This window comes from Monodon monoceros, unplaced genomic scaffold, assembly GCF_005190385.1.
Source record: "Monodon monoceros isolate NGI ecotype Baffin Bay Population unplaced genomic scaffold, NGI_Narwhal_1 Super_Scaffold_3, whole genome shotgun sequence".
NCBI classification, from domain to species: Eukaryota; Metazoa; Chordata; class Mammalia; order Artiodactyla; family Monodontidae; genus Monodon; species Monodon monoceros.
Window position 1 is genome coordinate 34,311,959 of NW_021703780.1, and position 16,921 is coordinate 34,328,879.

General features: G+C 49.3%; 1 protein-coding gene across 2 annotated transcripts in view; it reads left to right on the plus strand.

Annotated features, from left to right (window-relative positions):
- LRFN2 (leucine rich repeat and fibronectin type III domain containing 2) overlaps positions 1-16,921 on the plus strand; it is a 175,686-nt gene that overhangs the window by 130,831 nt on the left and 27,934 nt on the right. For both annotated transcript variants that reach the window (XM_029243759.1, XM_029243758.1), the window contains exon 2: positions 8,572-9,996. In XM_029243759.1, the coding sequence (XP_029099592.1) occupies positions 8,597-9,996 (1,400 nt within the window). In that variant the 5' untranslated portion in view covers positions 8,572-8,596. The remainder of the gene's footprint in view (positions 1-8,571; positions 9,997-16,921) is intronic.

Below are 16,921 nucleotides of genomic sequence, written 5' to 3' on the forward strand. Positions count from 1 at the left end.
AATTAATTTGTCTAGCCGGACTAAACTTCAGTGCTATCCAGCCGTTGCCTAGCCTGTAGCCTGGTTGGCTTGAAGGAGAAAAGCCAATTTTAATTTTAGCCTGCGCCAAACACAATGAGGAGAGTAAATCCCAGAGTGAACATTCCCGGCCGAATGGAAATGGGTTTTGGATTATCTGCCGCTTTGAGTTATCCACCCCGCTTCTCCCTTCGTCACCAGGGTCCCAGAGGGGACCACACACTCGCTCCCTGGAGCGTGGGGACCAGAGAGAGGCCAGGGGTGCTTGGTGGCGGGTGCTGGTGAGTCCGTGAACCTGCGGTGCTCTGTGGTTTAGGGCAGGCCAAGATGAAGGGGCTAAAATGGCGAAGACGGGTCCTTGGCTATGAATCTGCTGGGGAAGGCTCTGGGAGAGGGAGAAAGCACCAGAAAGGCCGAGTGGACCGCAAACGCATCCCCGTGTATCCACGCTCTCCGCATTCCACCTCTGAGGTAAGAAGGCGGTGCTCTGCCCAGGCGCCCGGAGCCGGAGCCTCGCTTGCTTGAGGCTCCAGGTGATAGAATCTAAAAGATGCTTGAAACGGGGGCCGGGGTTACTGCAGAGAAGAGTCTTGAGAGTCATGACTGAATCAAAGCCGAAGTCTCTCTGTGTGAGGCCTGAGCCCTCACACGCTCTCAGCGGAGGGCCGGAGCGGAGAGGCCTGAAGCGATGCTGAGAGCCGCCAGCGCCGTAGGCTGTCTGTGTCCCCTAAGCGGGGACAGATCCCGGGCAGCCATGGAGATGCACGCGCTTGCGGTCGACAGCGCAGCCGCGAAACAGCACTTGTGCCCGTCAAAGCGGAACAAATCCGCTTGCCGCCCCTCCCTCACACGCCCGCCCCTCACAGGCCGCCTCACGCGCAGCCAGGCCCTGCCTCACCCACACAGCCCGCCCTTCGCCAGACCCACAGCTTCCCTCGGTCGTCGCCTCCGTCCGGGGGGCGCCCGCTCGCTCACCCGCGGAGGCGCCTCCGGCACGTTCAGTCGGGCGCGCGCCCATCCGCACGTGAACACGCGTCCACACACCGGCTCGCACGTGTCTCGAGACGTTGCACAGCCCTGGTTGGGTAGAAGCCATTTTCCATTCAGCTCTCAATACCTTACCATTTGTGTGGGAGCGAAGGTCTCTTTCCCCCGATAAGTGGCCTGTTTGCGTTAGTCATCGACGAGAACGTGCGTGGCTTTCCCATCATGTCTGATTCCCACGCATCTGACGTCTCCACAGTGGCCCAGGCTCGGCGGGTACCTTATAGCGTGAGAGTTGTAAGTAAGCGTGTGCCCTGGGCTGCATTGCCCAGAAGCGGACTTGAAACACGGATTTGAGTGCAAGCGGCTTACTTGGCCCGCGATCGTGGGACACCCAGGTGGGGGAAGAGGGATGGGAGGCGAAGAGGGGAGGGGAAGGCAGCCAGTAGCGGGGTGTGTTAGAAGCAGGTGACCGCGAAGGGCCACTGCGGCCCGGTCTCACTGGGGACCCGTGGGAGACTGTGCAGAACGTGCCTCGGAGTCGGTCCACCCAACCGGCGAGGAAGCTGAGGTCCTCATCTCCCACCCCCCTCACTGGCCTCGGCTGGGGGGCTGTTCTCCAGGGCGTGAATGCGCCGACGGGGGCGCGCACACTCCCGCAGTGAGAAGGCGTGTACAGGGTGCCAAGGTGTACGGCTGTTCGTGCTGGAGCTCCCGTTCATTCGTTCGCTCATTCACTCATTCATTCTCTCATCAAACATGCCCCTGGCGCCTGCTCTGTGCTAAGTACTGGTGCTAAGTACAAAATACAGTCCCTGCCAAGAAGGGGTTCCCAGGTGAATAGGGTAGAAAACAGGGAAGCACGTAATTACACTGCCACAGAATCAAAGCTCTCGTGGGTGCGTTAACACGGAGGCATCGCGCTGTCACTGAGAGCAGACAGGAAGCGGTTCCGAGCTTAACAACTTACTTATGAGAAGAGCTGCTTACCTTGCACAATAGAAGTTTAAACAGAGCCTGAGTGGGCTCATTCTGCCCTTGCATGTTTTAGACTTCGTTTCCCTTTTCTTTCCTGTTACCTCTGCTATCTAAGACCAGGCTTTTTAGCTAGTTTATGAAGAAGTCCCAGGATCTGGGTTGTGGCCTCTGTCTCCCCGGCTTTGCCTGGGGACAGCACAGGGAATGTTTTTGCCCATCCTGCGTGGGTGTCTTTCTGCAGCCACGGAGCTAAGAGCTTCCAAGGCCAGGCTTTCTGGCTTTCTCTGTCTCTGCCTCTCAGTCTCTCTCTCCCTCTCTCCCTCTCCCTTCAAACTAGAATCTGTGACTCCAGCATCAACATAGAAGCTGCCTGTGGTCAAAAGCTATGCCTCCCCCGTCAGACTGGGAGCTCTCTGAGGTCAGGAGCTATCTCCCTCTGCAACACATTCATTGAACTTGCCCCCATCCCCTCTTTCTCGAGATTCTAGAAGGATTCCTGTGCAAAGCAGCATCAGGGAGGGGGATGGAGAATAACAGTTCTCTGATGCTAACTTATTTCTCTTACCCTTAGAAGAGGCCCCAGACTGTTACTTCCTAAGGGCCTGAGAGGTGGAGGTGCTGGCGATGGGGCAAGGACAGGGGCTGGAAGCCTCAAACTGGAACCACGCACCACGCTAGAGGCAGGGTCGCCACCTGACAACTCCTAGATCAGAGAAGCAGCCCCTTCAGGAAACCCATGTCTGGAAATCAAGTTTCCTTTTCTGGTCCCCTGACTCCCGTGCAGGTCCCTTCAGGTCTCGCCTTGAGTGGTGCGATTTATGAAGCAGCGTGTACTCTGAGAGGGCAAGTCTGGAAAGAAGACGCAGGCGGCTGCCTCTCCCGGCAGATACGAACCCCTCCCCCTCTTATTAATTCACACTTTCCTGTCAGCCTGGAGCACCCTGGAGGGGCCATTTCTTTTTACCTGAAGCAGAGACAGGCATCTTACTTGATTTACAGGCGCCAGGGGCGGGTGGCTCCTCGGCTGGTTGCTAAGGTATCTTTTAAATGGAAATCAGGGTGGAGAGATATCACATATATCGCGCCAGCCATCTGCTAAATGTTGCCTCTTCTGTCTGGAACAGCTCGAGGTGGTTCTGGCAGGAAGGCAGGGCCAGGGGCTGGGGGAAGGGCGAGGAAAGTCTGTGGTCTCCACATCAAGTGAAGGAACAGGAACTTTCCTTTTGTGCTGCCATGTCTGCTGTGTCCCTTAGTTTTCCCCTTTCTGTCCTCATCGTTCTGTTTTTCCTTTGGTTTTAAATATAAAATCCCATCTGGAGATTCTGATTACAAACCACCAGCCTAGTTCCACAACTCTATATTCATTGCCAGTATATTTAATTGTGTGCGTGCGTGCGTGTGTATGTGTGTGACTCACTACCATCGGGCCTGGCGGGTGGGTCTTTCTGAGCCAATTAGGCCTCAGCTTCTGAGAATACCAGCAGCGTTCCTTCCAGGCCCATCCCCAAGCAGGAAACACAAGTGCCCAAATTTAGTTGAACAGCTGGGTTGTCGCAGGTTACTAAGCAATCTCATGGTAGAGGCAGCCGGTTTCTACGTACACCAGGCCCATGGAAGCCTCTAGAGGGGCCTCTTCTACTCTCAGGGCGGCCTGGAGCCAGACTATCCTGAGATCAAATCATGATTCTTCTCAGGGGAGTTGGGAGAGTTTGGGCAGGTCCAAGTCTCTTTGAACCTCACTTCCTGGTGGTTAAAACAGGGGTAGCAATACTCAGGCCATGAGGTACGGTAGATCAGGTTGCTCACTGCACAAGGCTGTTCAGCTAAGGAGGACTCCAGACGCCCGGTGGGGACACCTCTTTGCAATTACACCGGAGCATCTTAATGGACTAGTGGCAGCACTCACCTTGCAGAGTTGTTGTGAAAACCGCGTCCAGAAACCTAGGGAGGAAGGGAGGAGAACTGTTCCTACCCTGGGCAAACTCCCAGAGACATGCTGATTCTCTCAGGCACTGCAGGGCCAGGGGAGACTGTTTCTCTTCCTCTCCAGCTCATCGCCTGGTCCCTCTGGCAACTTCCCTGCCTCGCCCCTCCCCTCCCCCCAGTCCTGGCTCATAGACATTCTGAGCAGACAAGCTTTTGCTCCTTTGCGGATGGATTCCTCCCGTGAAGGCTGATTCTGACATTTGATACCAGCATCCATTTCATAGCCTCGCTTCTGATCCCCACGCACCTCTCTCAGCTTTGGCCCCCCCTGCCTGCTTTCATCTGCTTCTTTGTTCCTGACACCGGCCTTCTACTCCTAATCCACCACCTGTCCGTGGTCCCCTCCACCACCTACACCATTCCGAGATGCTTAGAGGGACCTGGGTTGCTCCTTCTAGCATTTGTTCAAATCTCCACTCAAAAGAGGGATCCTCCCCACCCCCCCAGGTGTGCGCTAGTTGCCTGTTATCTACCCCATCCCCCTCACCTCCCTCCCAACTTGGGGTTTAAGCTGCTTTTTGTTGGCTGTAAGAGTAATAGGTGACGGTTCTCAGAATACAATTTTAATTAAGATTCAATAGTCACTTCTCTGTCAGTAAGCTTCCATGCTGATTACTTAAAATATATTTACCCAGCTCTATTATGTCACAGATTTGAATTCGTTAGATGTTTGTTAATCCTCAACAAACTCTTTTTAAAAATGTGGTTTGTTTAGCATAATTTACAGGTGCAAAACTGTTTGAAACCATGGGCCCCATGCAGGGAGTGCATCCCAAAGTGTCCGGATCGTTCCTGCTTGCTGCCACTGCCGTCGCTCTCTGCCGGAGGGCAGGCGACACAGGCAGGAATGGAAAGGCCCAAGCATGCCTTAGGACAGGGCAGTCAGTCCATATCTCACTGATGCCGCCCATGCTGTCAGCCTTCCAGGACACAGGGCAGGGTCAGAGAGGGAGGAGAAAGAGGATCTGGAGGGACAGTGGAAGATACCCCCACAGGCCACCAACAGCCTCGGCTCTGGACTCAGATGCACTTGACAATGATCATTACCATTTCCTGTGTGTGCAGCGATGGGAAGATGTTGGAAAGTGCTGCTGAGCCTTAGAAACTGCGGTGTTTGCTGACAAGAGCTCATGAGGAGGATGCCCTTCTCAAGGGGCCAGAGGCTTTCAGAACCCTACCCCCACTCCATAAACATACACATGCACACGGACACAGGCACGCGTGCACACAGCCACCTGCAGCTTAACTATCAAGGGACCTCCTTGGGTGTGGCTATCCCTGTGTCCCCAGTGGGTGTAGGAGATACCACTGACCTCTCCTTGAGCAGATGAAGGGGCCAGAGACCTCTGAGCTCCCTGACTCTATGGCCACAATGAGCCACATGCTTGAAAGCACACGGATGGCTGGTAGAAGACACTTCTGAAGCTTCTGCGTGACCAGGCCACTCCACGAAGATGGTTTTCTCAGCCGATCAGCCAAGTGAGCCCTGGGCAGAGCTGATACAGAACTCAGAAGCTCAGTGACAATGCCAGAAGCTCCCTTGGCTCAGCACCACATTTTATTCATTCACTCATTCGATACTGATTGGGCACTTACTACAAGTCGGGTGTGGTACAGGGTGCTGGGTGGACAGGGTAGATAAATTCCCTGCCTTGTGGAGTTTCCAGCCTAGGGAGACAGATATGAAAGTGATTAAGGAATTGTATAAGTGTGGTGAGCAATACGTAGGACAAGTATAGGGTGCTAAGGGGTCCACAGCAGGAAGGTCTGTTTTGGTCTAGGTTTTGGAGAGGCTTCCTGGAGCAGGTGCCATTTAAGCTGAGCCTGGAGGTGGGCTAGGAGCTTGGTCAGGCAGGAGTGGAGGTGGGGGAGAAGCCGGGAAGAGAGCAGGGCTTGGAGGAAGTCCCGGAGGAAGATCAAGCCTGGCAATTATAAGTGAGAGAGGTTGAGTGTAGTCGAAGTAAGAAGAACAAAGGAAGAAAGAGTCGTGAGAAAGAAAGTGGAAAAATGGGCAGAACCAGCTCTTGCAAAGACTTGTCCTTGTGATAAACATAAGAAGAGGGACCTAGAAGGCCATGCATTTGGGCATGGAGAAGGTGGCACAAAAGCTTCCACATGTAGACACCTCTGGGATGGATGTGCCTGCTGCGACCTGGGTCAGGGCAGGCTGGTACCCCTCAAGGAGGAGATGGGCGAAAGCAGGGACTGGAAGGGTGGGCTTTTGCTCATGGGAGCTCAGAGCAGAGCTGCATGGAAATAGGCACGTTGACAAAGGCTTTTAATGAGGGTGACCATAATGAAGAAGATGTAAAGAAAAGAAAATCCTCTGGAACAGAAGTAAGCAAACTTTTTCTGTAAAGGGCAAGACAGCAAATATTTTAGGCTTTTGCTGGCCATATTCTGTCTGCTGCAACTACTTACTTCCACCACTGTAGCATGAAAAAAGACATAGACCGTATGCAAACATGAGCATGGCCATGTTCTAATAAAGCTTTATTTACAAATACAGGTGGCAGGCTGGATTTGGCCCTTGGGCTACAGTTGGCTAACACCTGCTCTAACGGTGCCGTCCATTGTGGAAGCCCATAGTCACATAAGGCTATTAAGCATTTGAAATGTGCTCTAAGTGTTAAATACACTTGGATTTTGAAGACTTAGTACAAATAAAAGAATGTTGAACATCTCATTCATAACTGTTTGTATTGATTACATGTTGAAATAATATTTTGGATATAGTGGGTTAAGTAAAATACTTGATCAAAATTGATTTCACTTGTTTCTTTTCACTTTTTTAATATGGCCATGTAATTTAAATGTAATTTAATATGTAATTTAAAATTATATTCGTGGCGCGTATTATGTTTCTATTGGACAGTGCTGTTCAGGAATAACACTCACTACAGATAAAATGCAGAGTAAGTCTCACCCTGAAGGGTTTCAGGTCGGAGATTTACCCTTAAAGAGACAGAATGATGGAACTCAAATCTTCACAGTAAAGTCATATCTGATTGGAATAGGTTTTTAAGTTTACTATGTATCTTTTTTTAATCAGCTGGTTGTTTTGTCTGCATCTGTGCTCCTTAAACTGGGAGCAATAGAGCTCTACTTCCTCAAGGCATTAATAGTTGTTATGCAAAAAAAATAGGAGTATATTTAGCTTAAAAAAAGGAGCAATGCAGGATTAAACATTAATTCAAATTTCTTTACTGCCACAGAATTTCTCAACACTTCTACGAACTTGCTAGTGCAGCGAGAGCTTTTGAAAGGGTGAGCGAGAGTGGGCTGTGCTTCCCAATTCAGTGGCCTTAGGAGCCTTCCTTGCAGAACCCTAATTAGCACTCCTAGAAGGCAAATCGAGAGCTGTTGGTCTGCGTGATGCTACACGGCCAGTGTGCAATGATTTTCCAAAAGTCCAACTCAGTTGATGTTCTTAGTACTACATAAATAGAGCCACATGGAATAATGATGAAACTGTAAGATTTGGAGATTCAAAGACCTGATCCAAAGCCCTGTTCCTTCCTTCCCTGGATAGTCATTCTCACAAAAGCAGCTACTATGCAACAGGCAGTGCTATAGGCCTTTTACTCAGCGGTGAATAAAAACAAGCCCCAACCGTTTGGGGCTTTTTTGCCAGTGCAGAACACAGACAATAACAAGACACTTAGGTGAAACATACAGTAACTTAGATAGTGATCAATTCCAAGGAGAAAATGCAGAGCAAGGAAGAGGGATGTGCACAGAGGGTAGGGCCTTGGTGAGAAGGTGACTTTTGCGTAAGGACCTGAAGGAGGCTCTTAGGCCATGGACAAGTCCTCATCTATATACACAGATAAACCTTTCCCCATGAAGGGTGTTCCTGAAGCCCAGATGAGGTGATGTATATGAAGGTCTGGGCAGGGGACCCAGCACATACTAAGCGCTCAGAAGAGGTCCATGCCTTGGCTTCCCATCCCACCTCCTTCTTCACCTCCCTGAACTCCCAGAGATTCACCCACTATGTGGATTCTCCATGGTGAAGAACTTACCCAAAGCCAGTTCCCCACTAACACTGGCATCTCCCAGGGACAGCTCTCTCCTTGTCCATGTTCTTGTTCTTAGGGAATGCTGGTCCAATTTGATTTCATGCCGAGCCTAATCCAATTAAGAAGGCAAAACCCACTTCAAAATCCAGCCATAAAACACTTTTCAAATCCAATGATTATTCGATGAACCACTGGTATAGAATTATCCATCCATGCATCCATCCAACAAATATTTATTGAGCATCTACTATGTTCCAGGCACTGTGCTAGATGTGCAGGTTATAGCAATTAACAAAATAGACAAAAGTATCTGCCCTCATGGAACTGACATTCTAGTGAGGGAGATAGAAAATATTCCATAAACATAATAAGTAATTAAATAGTCTGTTCCAAGGTGATAAGAGCTAAGGAGAAAGGAAAAAGTGGAATTGCATTGGAGGGACTGGTTGAAGAGATTACACCTGCGTGAGCAGATGCTACTCTACTGCTCCCCAAGGCAGGGGGTGGGTGTGAGGGAGGAAGCTCTGGGCCAGGGCTTTAGGAAGTCGCCTCCTGACCCTGACCTTGTGTCCCTCCCTTCCAGGCGCCGTGGCCTGAGTGACCAGACCATGGAGACCCTGCTTGGTGGCCTGCTGGCGTTTGTCATGGCGTTTACCGTGGTCGACGCCTGCCCCAAGTACTGTGTCTGCCAGAACCTGTCTGAGTCACTGGGGACCCTGTGCCCCTCCAAGGGGCTGCTCTTCGTACCCCCTGACATCGACCGGCGGACGGTGGAGCTGCGTCTGGGCGGCAACTTTATCATCCACATCGGCCGCCAGGACTTCGCCAACATGACGGGGCTGGTGGACCTGACATTGTCCAGGAACACCATCAGCCACATCCAGCCCTTCTCCTTCCTGGACCTCGAGAGCCTGCGCTCCCTGCACCTCGACAGCAACCGGCTGCCCAGCCTCGGGGAGGACACCCTGCGGGGCCTGGTCAACCTGCAGCACCTCATTGTGAACAACAATCAGCTGGGAGGCATCGCAGACGAGGCCTTCGAGGACTTCCTGCTGACGCTGGAGGATCTGGACCTCTCCTACAACAACCTCCATGGCCTGCCCTGGGGCTCCGTGAGGCGCATGGTCAACCTGCACCAGCTGAGCCTGGACCACAACCTGCTGGACCACATCACCGAGGGCACCTTCACCGACCTGCAGAAACTGGCCCGCCTGGACCTCACCTCCAACCGGCTGCAGAAGCTGCCCCCGGACCCTATCTTCGCCCACTCCCAGGCCTCCGCCCTGACGGCCACGCCCTTCGCTCCACCCCTGTCCTTTAGTTTTGGGGGAAACCCACTGCATTGTAACTGCGAGCTTCTCTGGCTGCGGAGGCTCGAGCGGGACGATGACCTGGAGACTTGTGGCTCCCCGGGGGGCCTCAAGGGCCGCTACTTCTGGCACGTGCGTGAGGAGGAGTTTGTGTGCGAACCGCCTCTCATCACCCAGCACACGCACAAGCTGCTGGTCCTGGAGGGCCAGGCGGCCACACTCAAGTGCAAGGCCATCGGGGACCCCAGCCCCCTCATCCACTGGGTGGCCCCCGATGACCGCCTGGTGGGGAACTCCTCCAGGACTGCCGTGTATGACAATGGCACCCTGGACATCCTCATCACCACGTCTCAGGACAGCGGCGCCTTCACCTGCATCGCTGCCAACGCCGCCGGGGAGGCCACGGCCACAGTGGAGGTCTCCATTGTCCAGCTGCCACACCTCAGCAATAGCACCAGCCGCACGGCGTCTCCCAAGTCCCGCCTCTCGGACATCACTGGCTCCAGCAAGACCAGCCGGGGAGGTGGAGGTAGTGGGGGTGGGGAGCCTCCCAAAAGCCCCCCGGAACGGGCTGTGCTAGTGTCCGATGTGACCACCACCTCGGCCCTGGTCAAGTGGTCGGTCAGCAAGTCCGCCCCCCGGGTGAAGATGTACCAGCTGCAGTACAACTGCTCCGACGATGAGGTACTGATTTACAGGTGAGCCCGGGACTGCGGCAACACAGGGAGGTGTCTGGCTGGGCCAGGAGGAAATGATGGGGAGGGTTTTGAACTGTTCCCACCTATGCCCCACCTCCCCAGAGGTGGCTGTGGGATTCTGGGGACAAACTGTGCCATTTGTGCAGGTGAGGGGAAGTAGAATGAACATTACCTACAAGTTTAAGAAGACGGGACCCCACATGGGCAGCCCAAAGAGATGTGTATGTCGGAGGACCGTACCTCCCAGGTCCGTGACTGTGGTAGGTGGGCTCGTGGCTGTGAGCCTCAGAACTTTCTGTTTTGAGCCTCAGATGGAAGGCACACAATAACAATGAGCAGAACTCTTGGCCAAAGAATCTGACTCCTTCAAGGAGGGATGAACCTGACCTTCACCTGGACTTGTAGGCAGTCACGGTTAAGGTCAGGAGGTGTAAAATTCAGATCATCACTCTGCCACTTGGTAGTCATTTAATTCTCTTGCCTTGCCTCAGTTGTCCTCATCTGTAAAATGGGGATAATCTGCACCTGACTTGGTCAGCAGGTAATTGAACTCAACTCAAACTGGCTGAAAAAAAGAAAAAGGGAGAGGTAATGTGTTGGCTCATGTAATTGAAAACTTGGGGACCTGCCTCAGGGTAGATCAAAGGCCCCACAAACATCCTGCATTCTCAGTTTCTTAGCTTCCCTAAGTTTCATTTTTCTTCTGATTTGGCTTCACCCTCAGACAACCTCTTTCCTCTAGGCAGCCCTAGAAGGAGAAGAGCGTTCATGTCCCAGTTGGTCCCTCAGAAGCCCTGGATGAGCTCTGATTAACCAGAGCCGGTCATGTGAGCCTACTGAATATTAGAGGTGGGGTCATCCTGCCCACCTGTCCTGACCACTCTGGGTGTCAGTCTCCTCATCTGGAAATGGAGACACTGATGTTCATCTCCTTCTGTGATAATCAAAGGGCCATTTCCTAGGCTGATAGAAAGGGAGATTAAGACTGAAAAGCTGCAACAGAATTGCCTACGTTTTTCGGAGAGAGGGAGGTGCCCACAGATGATGGGTCCAGGCCAAAGGGTCGGGGGCTGACCACAGGTGTGTCTCCTCCTTGGCCAGCCTCAGCTTGTGTTAAACATGACAGACATGGCCTAGAATCTTACAGCTCAAGGAATGCATGGTTTCTTTTGAAATCCTGTGTGTTTTATTGTATGCATTTAAAATGATTATTCTGAGAGGGGATCCCATATACTTCACCAGACAGCTGAAGCGTCCATGGTACAAGAGAGGTCAAGAACCTTGATCTGTCAATGAGGTTTCTTCCAAATCTGACTTTCTCAGTTGATGAATCGGTCTCTGGATGGGAATCTGTGGGGAAAGGAAGGCATTTATTCACCAAACGGAGTCCATGAGATGGAGGGTGGGTACACCATGGAAGCTGCAGGAGCCAAGGAAATTCCCTTACCTGGCGTCATATGTGTGGCTTGTCTGGAGAGCAGCTTCATTCTCAGGATGTAGAGAAAACAGCATTAGAACTTAACTGAAGTATATGCATGTCACATATATATATATGAAATTAAACAATATATGTTATATATTCATATATATATGAAATTAAACAATCTGCATATATATTTTTCCTACTTATAAAAGTAATAGTCTTTGTAGAAAATTTGGAACATAGACAAAATGATAAAGAGAGAGAAAAAAATGACCTGTAATCCCACCACTCAAAATCAACCAGGAGCATTTGGCCTCTAAGTTTTATTTCAGTTCAAAACAATACTTACGATCAATCTAGCGTGTCCTTTTGTTTCTTAATTCTTTCCACTCAACATTGTAGCTTGCTGAGATCCCATGGTATTAAAGTACTTTTCATTTGGCTATACCGTAATTTATTTAATCAGTCTTCTATTGTTGGACATTTAGGTTGTTTCCAATTTTCAATATTAAAAGTAATGCAGCAAAGAAACAAAAGTAATGCAGCAACGGATGTATCTTTGTACATAAATACATTTGTGCAACTTCAGTGATTTCCTTAGCATATTTTCTTAAGGGTTGAATCACTGGTTTCACGGGTAAATTATAACCTTTTTACATTGCATGTAAACATTTATTTATCCTCTCACCAGTGGAAGGTGACAGTGCCCATTTTGACCGCACCTTTGCCAATTATAAAATATATAATTACTTTCATTTTTGCCAATCTCATAGGTGAAAAATGGACCTTGCTTTAATTTGCATTTCTTTGATACCTTGTGAGGTTGACCTTTTGAAAATAAGTATATTTCTTCACTTGTGAATTTATTATATGGTTTTGACTTTGATATAAAGTGTAAAGGCAAAAAGCTACCAGCTCTGAGGCTTGCAAAGACGCAGGATGAAGGGCCATGCAGTTTGTGAGGGGGAGATACTGGCATCAAGGTGGCAGCAAGCCAAGGTTGCCAAGATGGCACCCCTCCCTGGGGGTCTCAGAAACCCTCCGAGGGCCATGGGAGAGATCGGAGGTATACTTCTGAAGTCACTCAAAGCTGAATTCAAAGTGCTTTTATTTTGTGATTGAGATCCTAGAGACACTAGCTTTATAGATAGAAATATAGGCACACCTCAGAGATATTTTGGGTTGGGTTCCAGACCACGGCAATAAAGTGGATATTGCAATAAAGCGAGCCACATGATTTTGTTTGGTTTCCCAGTGCATATAAAAGTTATGCTTACAACATAGTGTAGTCTATTGTGTATAACAGCATTATGTCTAAAAAAAGTACAAACTTTAATTAAAAAATACTTTATTGCTAAAAAATGCCAACCATCATCTGAGCCTTCAGCGGGTCATAGTAGTAAAATGTCAAAGATCACTGATCACAGACACCATAACAAATATAATAATAATGCAAATGTTTGAAATTCTGTGAGAATTACCAAAATGTGACACAGAGATATGAAGTGAGCACATGCTGTTAGAATAATAACCCCTATAGAATTCCTCAATGCAGCGTTGCCCCAAATCTTCAATTTGTAAAAAACAATATTTGCAAAGTGCAATAAAGCAACGTGCAATAAAATGAGGTAAATGGAAACATCAGAAATCTTAGGGAAAAAATGCAGATAACAATGCAGATTTCCCCTTATTGTGGTCTTGAAGATTAGAAGAGAAGCAGCATGGAAAGCTCTCCAACAGTGCAGGCACGTAATAGTAAGTGTTCAAGGAATACAAATTATTATTATTATTGTTATTAGCAATAGTGATGGTTATAGTAACAGTAATGGTGAGAGTTGAGACCATTATCTTGTCTGCCATCCCGGGCGAGAAACGGGAAGAGTATGGTTAGATATGCAATTCAGTCTTTAAGAAGTTGGATTTCCAAAATTTAGAGAAAAAGGACAGCGTGAGTCTATAGCCCGATAATAGTAACAGCAATCACCAGACAACATTATTGCCAGCTTACTGTGGGTTTCAGTGTAGCTTTCCAAGAAGTAAATATCTCATTTAAATCTCCTGGACATACCAAGAAATATAAAAGACCAAGAGAATTAAAACTCTCCCAAGTTTGTGCAGCCAGAACGAGGCAGGACTGATCTGAACACAGGCCTCTGGTTTCAGTGCCTAGACTTAGCCATCATGGCTGTGCTGCCCTCACCCGAACAGTGAAGCTGGCTGTTAGGACAAATGGGAGACTCCAAGAAGGATACAGTGGATTTTTAGAAAGCAAATTGTCCCCATAAGAAAGAAGAGACACCAGTGGGCTGCACAGTGGCTCTGTGACACGCTCGGCCTTCAACAGGGATGTGTACAAAAGCGGGGCAGAAAGGCTTCTATCCAAAGATGAATATTAAAGAGGAGCACACACTGTACAGAGCGCAGGGCTCTTAATCCATGTTCACAGCAGGAAGGACAAATGTGCTGGTTAGGAAGGAGGCTGCAGGAGGACTAGACAAGAGCCACAGGGAAAGCTGCACAGTTTCCAATTGGCCTCCACCTTCCCCGGCAAGAACAGGGTCAGCAATAATGGTACACATCTGCGCTGAGAGCTTACTTGAACCGGGCGCTATTCTGAGGGCTCTATGTGTACTAACTCATTGAGTTTTCTCAAAACCCCAGGAGGTGAGAACTATTGTTATTCCACTTCCCATATAAGAAACTCGCCCAAGGTGTTACATGGAAAGTAGCAGAGACAGAACTGGAATCCAGGCAACATGGGAAGGGCAAGACCAGTACTCAAGGAGGAAACCAAGGCCAACAGAGACACATCACACGTACCCAAAGGGTCACATCCCAGGACTAGAAGACACTAGCTGAGTTTCCCAAGCCCGTGGGGGTGGGCCTGAGACAGCATGGACAGAAAGAGAAGTGCCCAAGATGGGAAAAGGGTGGATAGTCTCTTTTTGAAGACTAGACCCCATAAAGCATAGGATGCTAGGCTGGGCAGAATTGCTCAACAGATGGCTATAAGCCCTTGGCGAAGAATGCTGATTGCCAGGACCCAGCATGGGTTCCCAGGGGACAAATCCTGCCCAAGTATTCAGCTGTCTTCAGGGGACACTATGACCCAGTATTTCTTTCTTTTTTTTTTAATTGAAGTATAGTTGATGTACAATATTACATAATTTACAGGTGTACAACATAGTGATTCACAGTTTTTAAAGGTTATATTCCATTTATAGTTTCTACAAAATACTGGCTATATTCCCTGTGTTGTACAATATATCATTGTAGCTTGTTTTAAACATAATGGTTTGTACTTCTTAATCTCCTACCCCAATCTTGCCCCTCCCACCCACTGGTAACCACTAGTTTGTTCTCTATATCTGTGAGTCTGTTTCTTTTTTGTTATATTCACTAGTTTGTGACCCAGTAGTTCTTTCAATCTGCCTCCTTGTCGTTCACGAGGGCAGCCCTCCTCAGTGACATCCCTCCTGACACAGGATTCTCCACGAGACCCTCACCCCTATGCATCTCCAAGAGGGAAGTGGGCCAGAACCTCTGGGGTGATAGATGCTGTTGGAAAACATCCTAGGAGTTTCTATGGCTGTGATTCACTGCCATAGACAGAGCACATCACAACTGTAAAGGACACTTGACAAAAATCTTACCCTGTGTTTGGGCCAAAATGGAGACGTGTGAACTGGTGAAGTGGACTTGTAACTGGTCAAGTAATCAGGTTGCTCAACAAATTGATGTGAGCATGGGAGAAAGCCTCTGCCTTGTGCCCATACCTGCCCCCATTCTGTACTGCTTAGTATGTTTTCTTATAGACATGGATAATGACACAGAAAATATGTATTCTCTTTCCGTTCAAAAACTCAACTGCATGACTTCAAGGTGAGGCACATCTGGGTTGACTGGAATTTTGCGTGGCATCGGCTCAGAGTTTTAGCTGATCTCAAGGACATCATGGCCTCAAGGTGATGGAGCTGCCAAAAGACTCCTGTAATTTTGGGTTGTGTTAACAGAGGTGAAGTGCTCAGATCATGGGAGGTTACGATTTTAATCACTGAATCATTCAAGCTGGTCGGCGTGGAGCTGTAACACGTTTAATACAGGATGACAGAGTCTCAAGAGATTATCTTTACCAATGGCAATATATCCAGAGATCCGTTGATGAGAATGGGATTCTAGAATCTTGTGAGATGGGCAGAGGTTACCTTGGAGATGACAGGATTTGGGAAAGGAGTCATATATCCCTTAATTTATTCAAAGAATTATGAGTAGGAGAGAGGAACACACACACACACACACACACACGCACACACACACACGAAAGCAGGCACTGACCCATTACAATAAAAAATTTCCAATAGCAGCGTCTGTACCTACCTCTCTCATTGCTCTCCATCTGGCTGCAAAATGATTTGGCTTGTGTCTTTCTCCCTCTCTAGCATGTGCTATTCATACCTACTCATCTGTGGATCCCTAGCTCCTAGTAAGTCCTGGCCCACAACAGCTATGGAGTCAACACCTGGTGAACTGAACAGAATGGAAATGAACATCAGAGCTGCCCAACAGCAGAATAAACAAGGGCTGCCATAAGGTAGTGAGCTGCCCGTACCAGAAGGGTTCAAGCAGAACCCGGCTAACTCCGTGCCAGGGATGCTGAGTGGTCAGCCTAACTGTAACCTTTGACTTAAGTGAGCCTACCCTGATGGTCTATGGCTCTGTTTTCTTATTATCCCATGATCAAGGCAATATGGTTACCACACTTGCTAAATCCACCTGCTTTTGCCAGTTGGGGCCACATGGCATCTTGCCTCCCAGGGTTAGGGTGCCCTGTCTCATAGGGGTTTAAGCCCTGAGGCCTGTGGCCACAGACAGGGACCTTGGTGGAGGCTCAGTTGTCCAGCCAGATTGGACACGTCATTGACAGGTCACCATTGACCAACACCATGGGCCTACAGAAGCCCTGGGAGCTGTGAGCTGTGTCTGAAACATCAGGTTCCATTCTATATACCAGGAAGGGGGAGCAGAGGCATGGCTAATTCCAAGCCATGGATAACTCAGGATTTGAATTTGGCTATGAAATAGTGTCTCGCTTTTATTTTTTTTAATCAGATAATTAGCTCCCTAATTATCTAATGGTTTTTGCTGACTTCCCAAGCCATTTGCCTTCCCTGAGTACACACGGCTGAGCCCTGCCGGCAGCCCTGGGTCATGCTGGATACGTACAGTCCACAAGTGGGGCCTGGCCTGTTTCCCGTGTGACTGGGGAGGGCCAGCTCCCGCATCTGTCTGCCCCAGGGCCTGCCCTTTCAGGAAGTGGCTGGCATTAATGGGGGCAGTGTCAGGGGGGTGGAGAGGAGTCATTGAGGGGAAGAGGAAGGATGGCGAGAGGGGAGTCAGAAAGAAGGGGGCCTCCCCTCGTGCATGAGAAAGCAGAAGCCCGTCCCAGCTCTGCTTCATCCCCCGTGTGACATGGTAAGTTAAGTGCCCTGCATGTCATTAGCA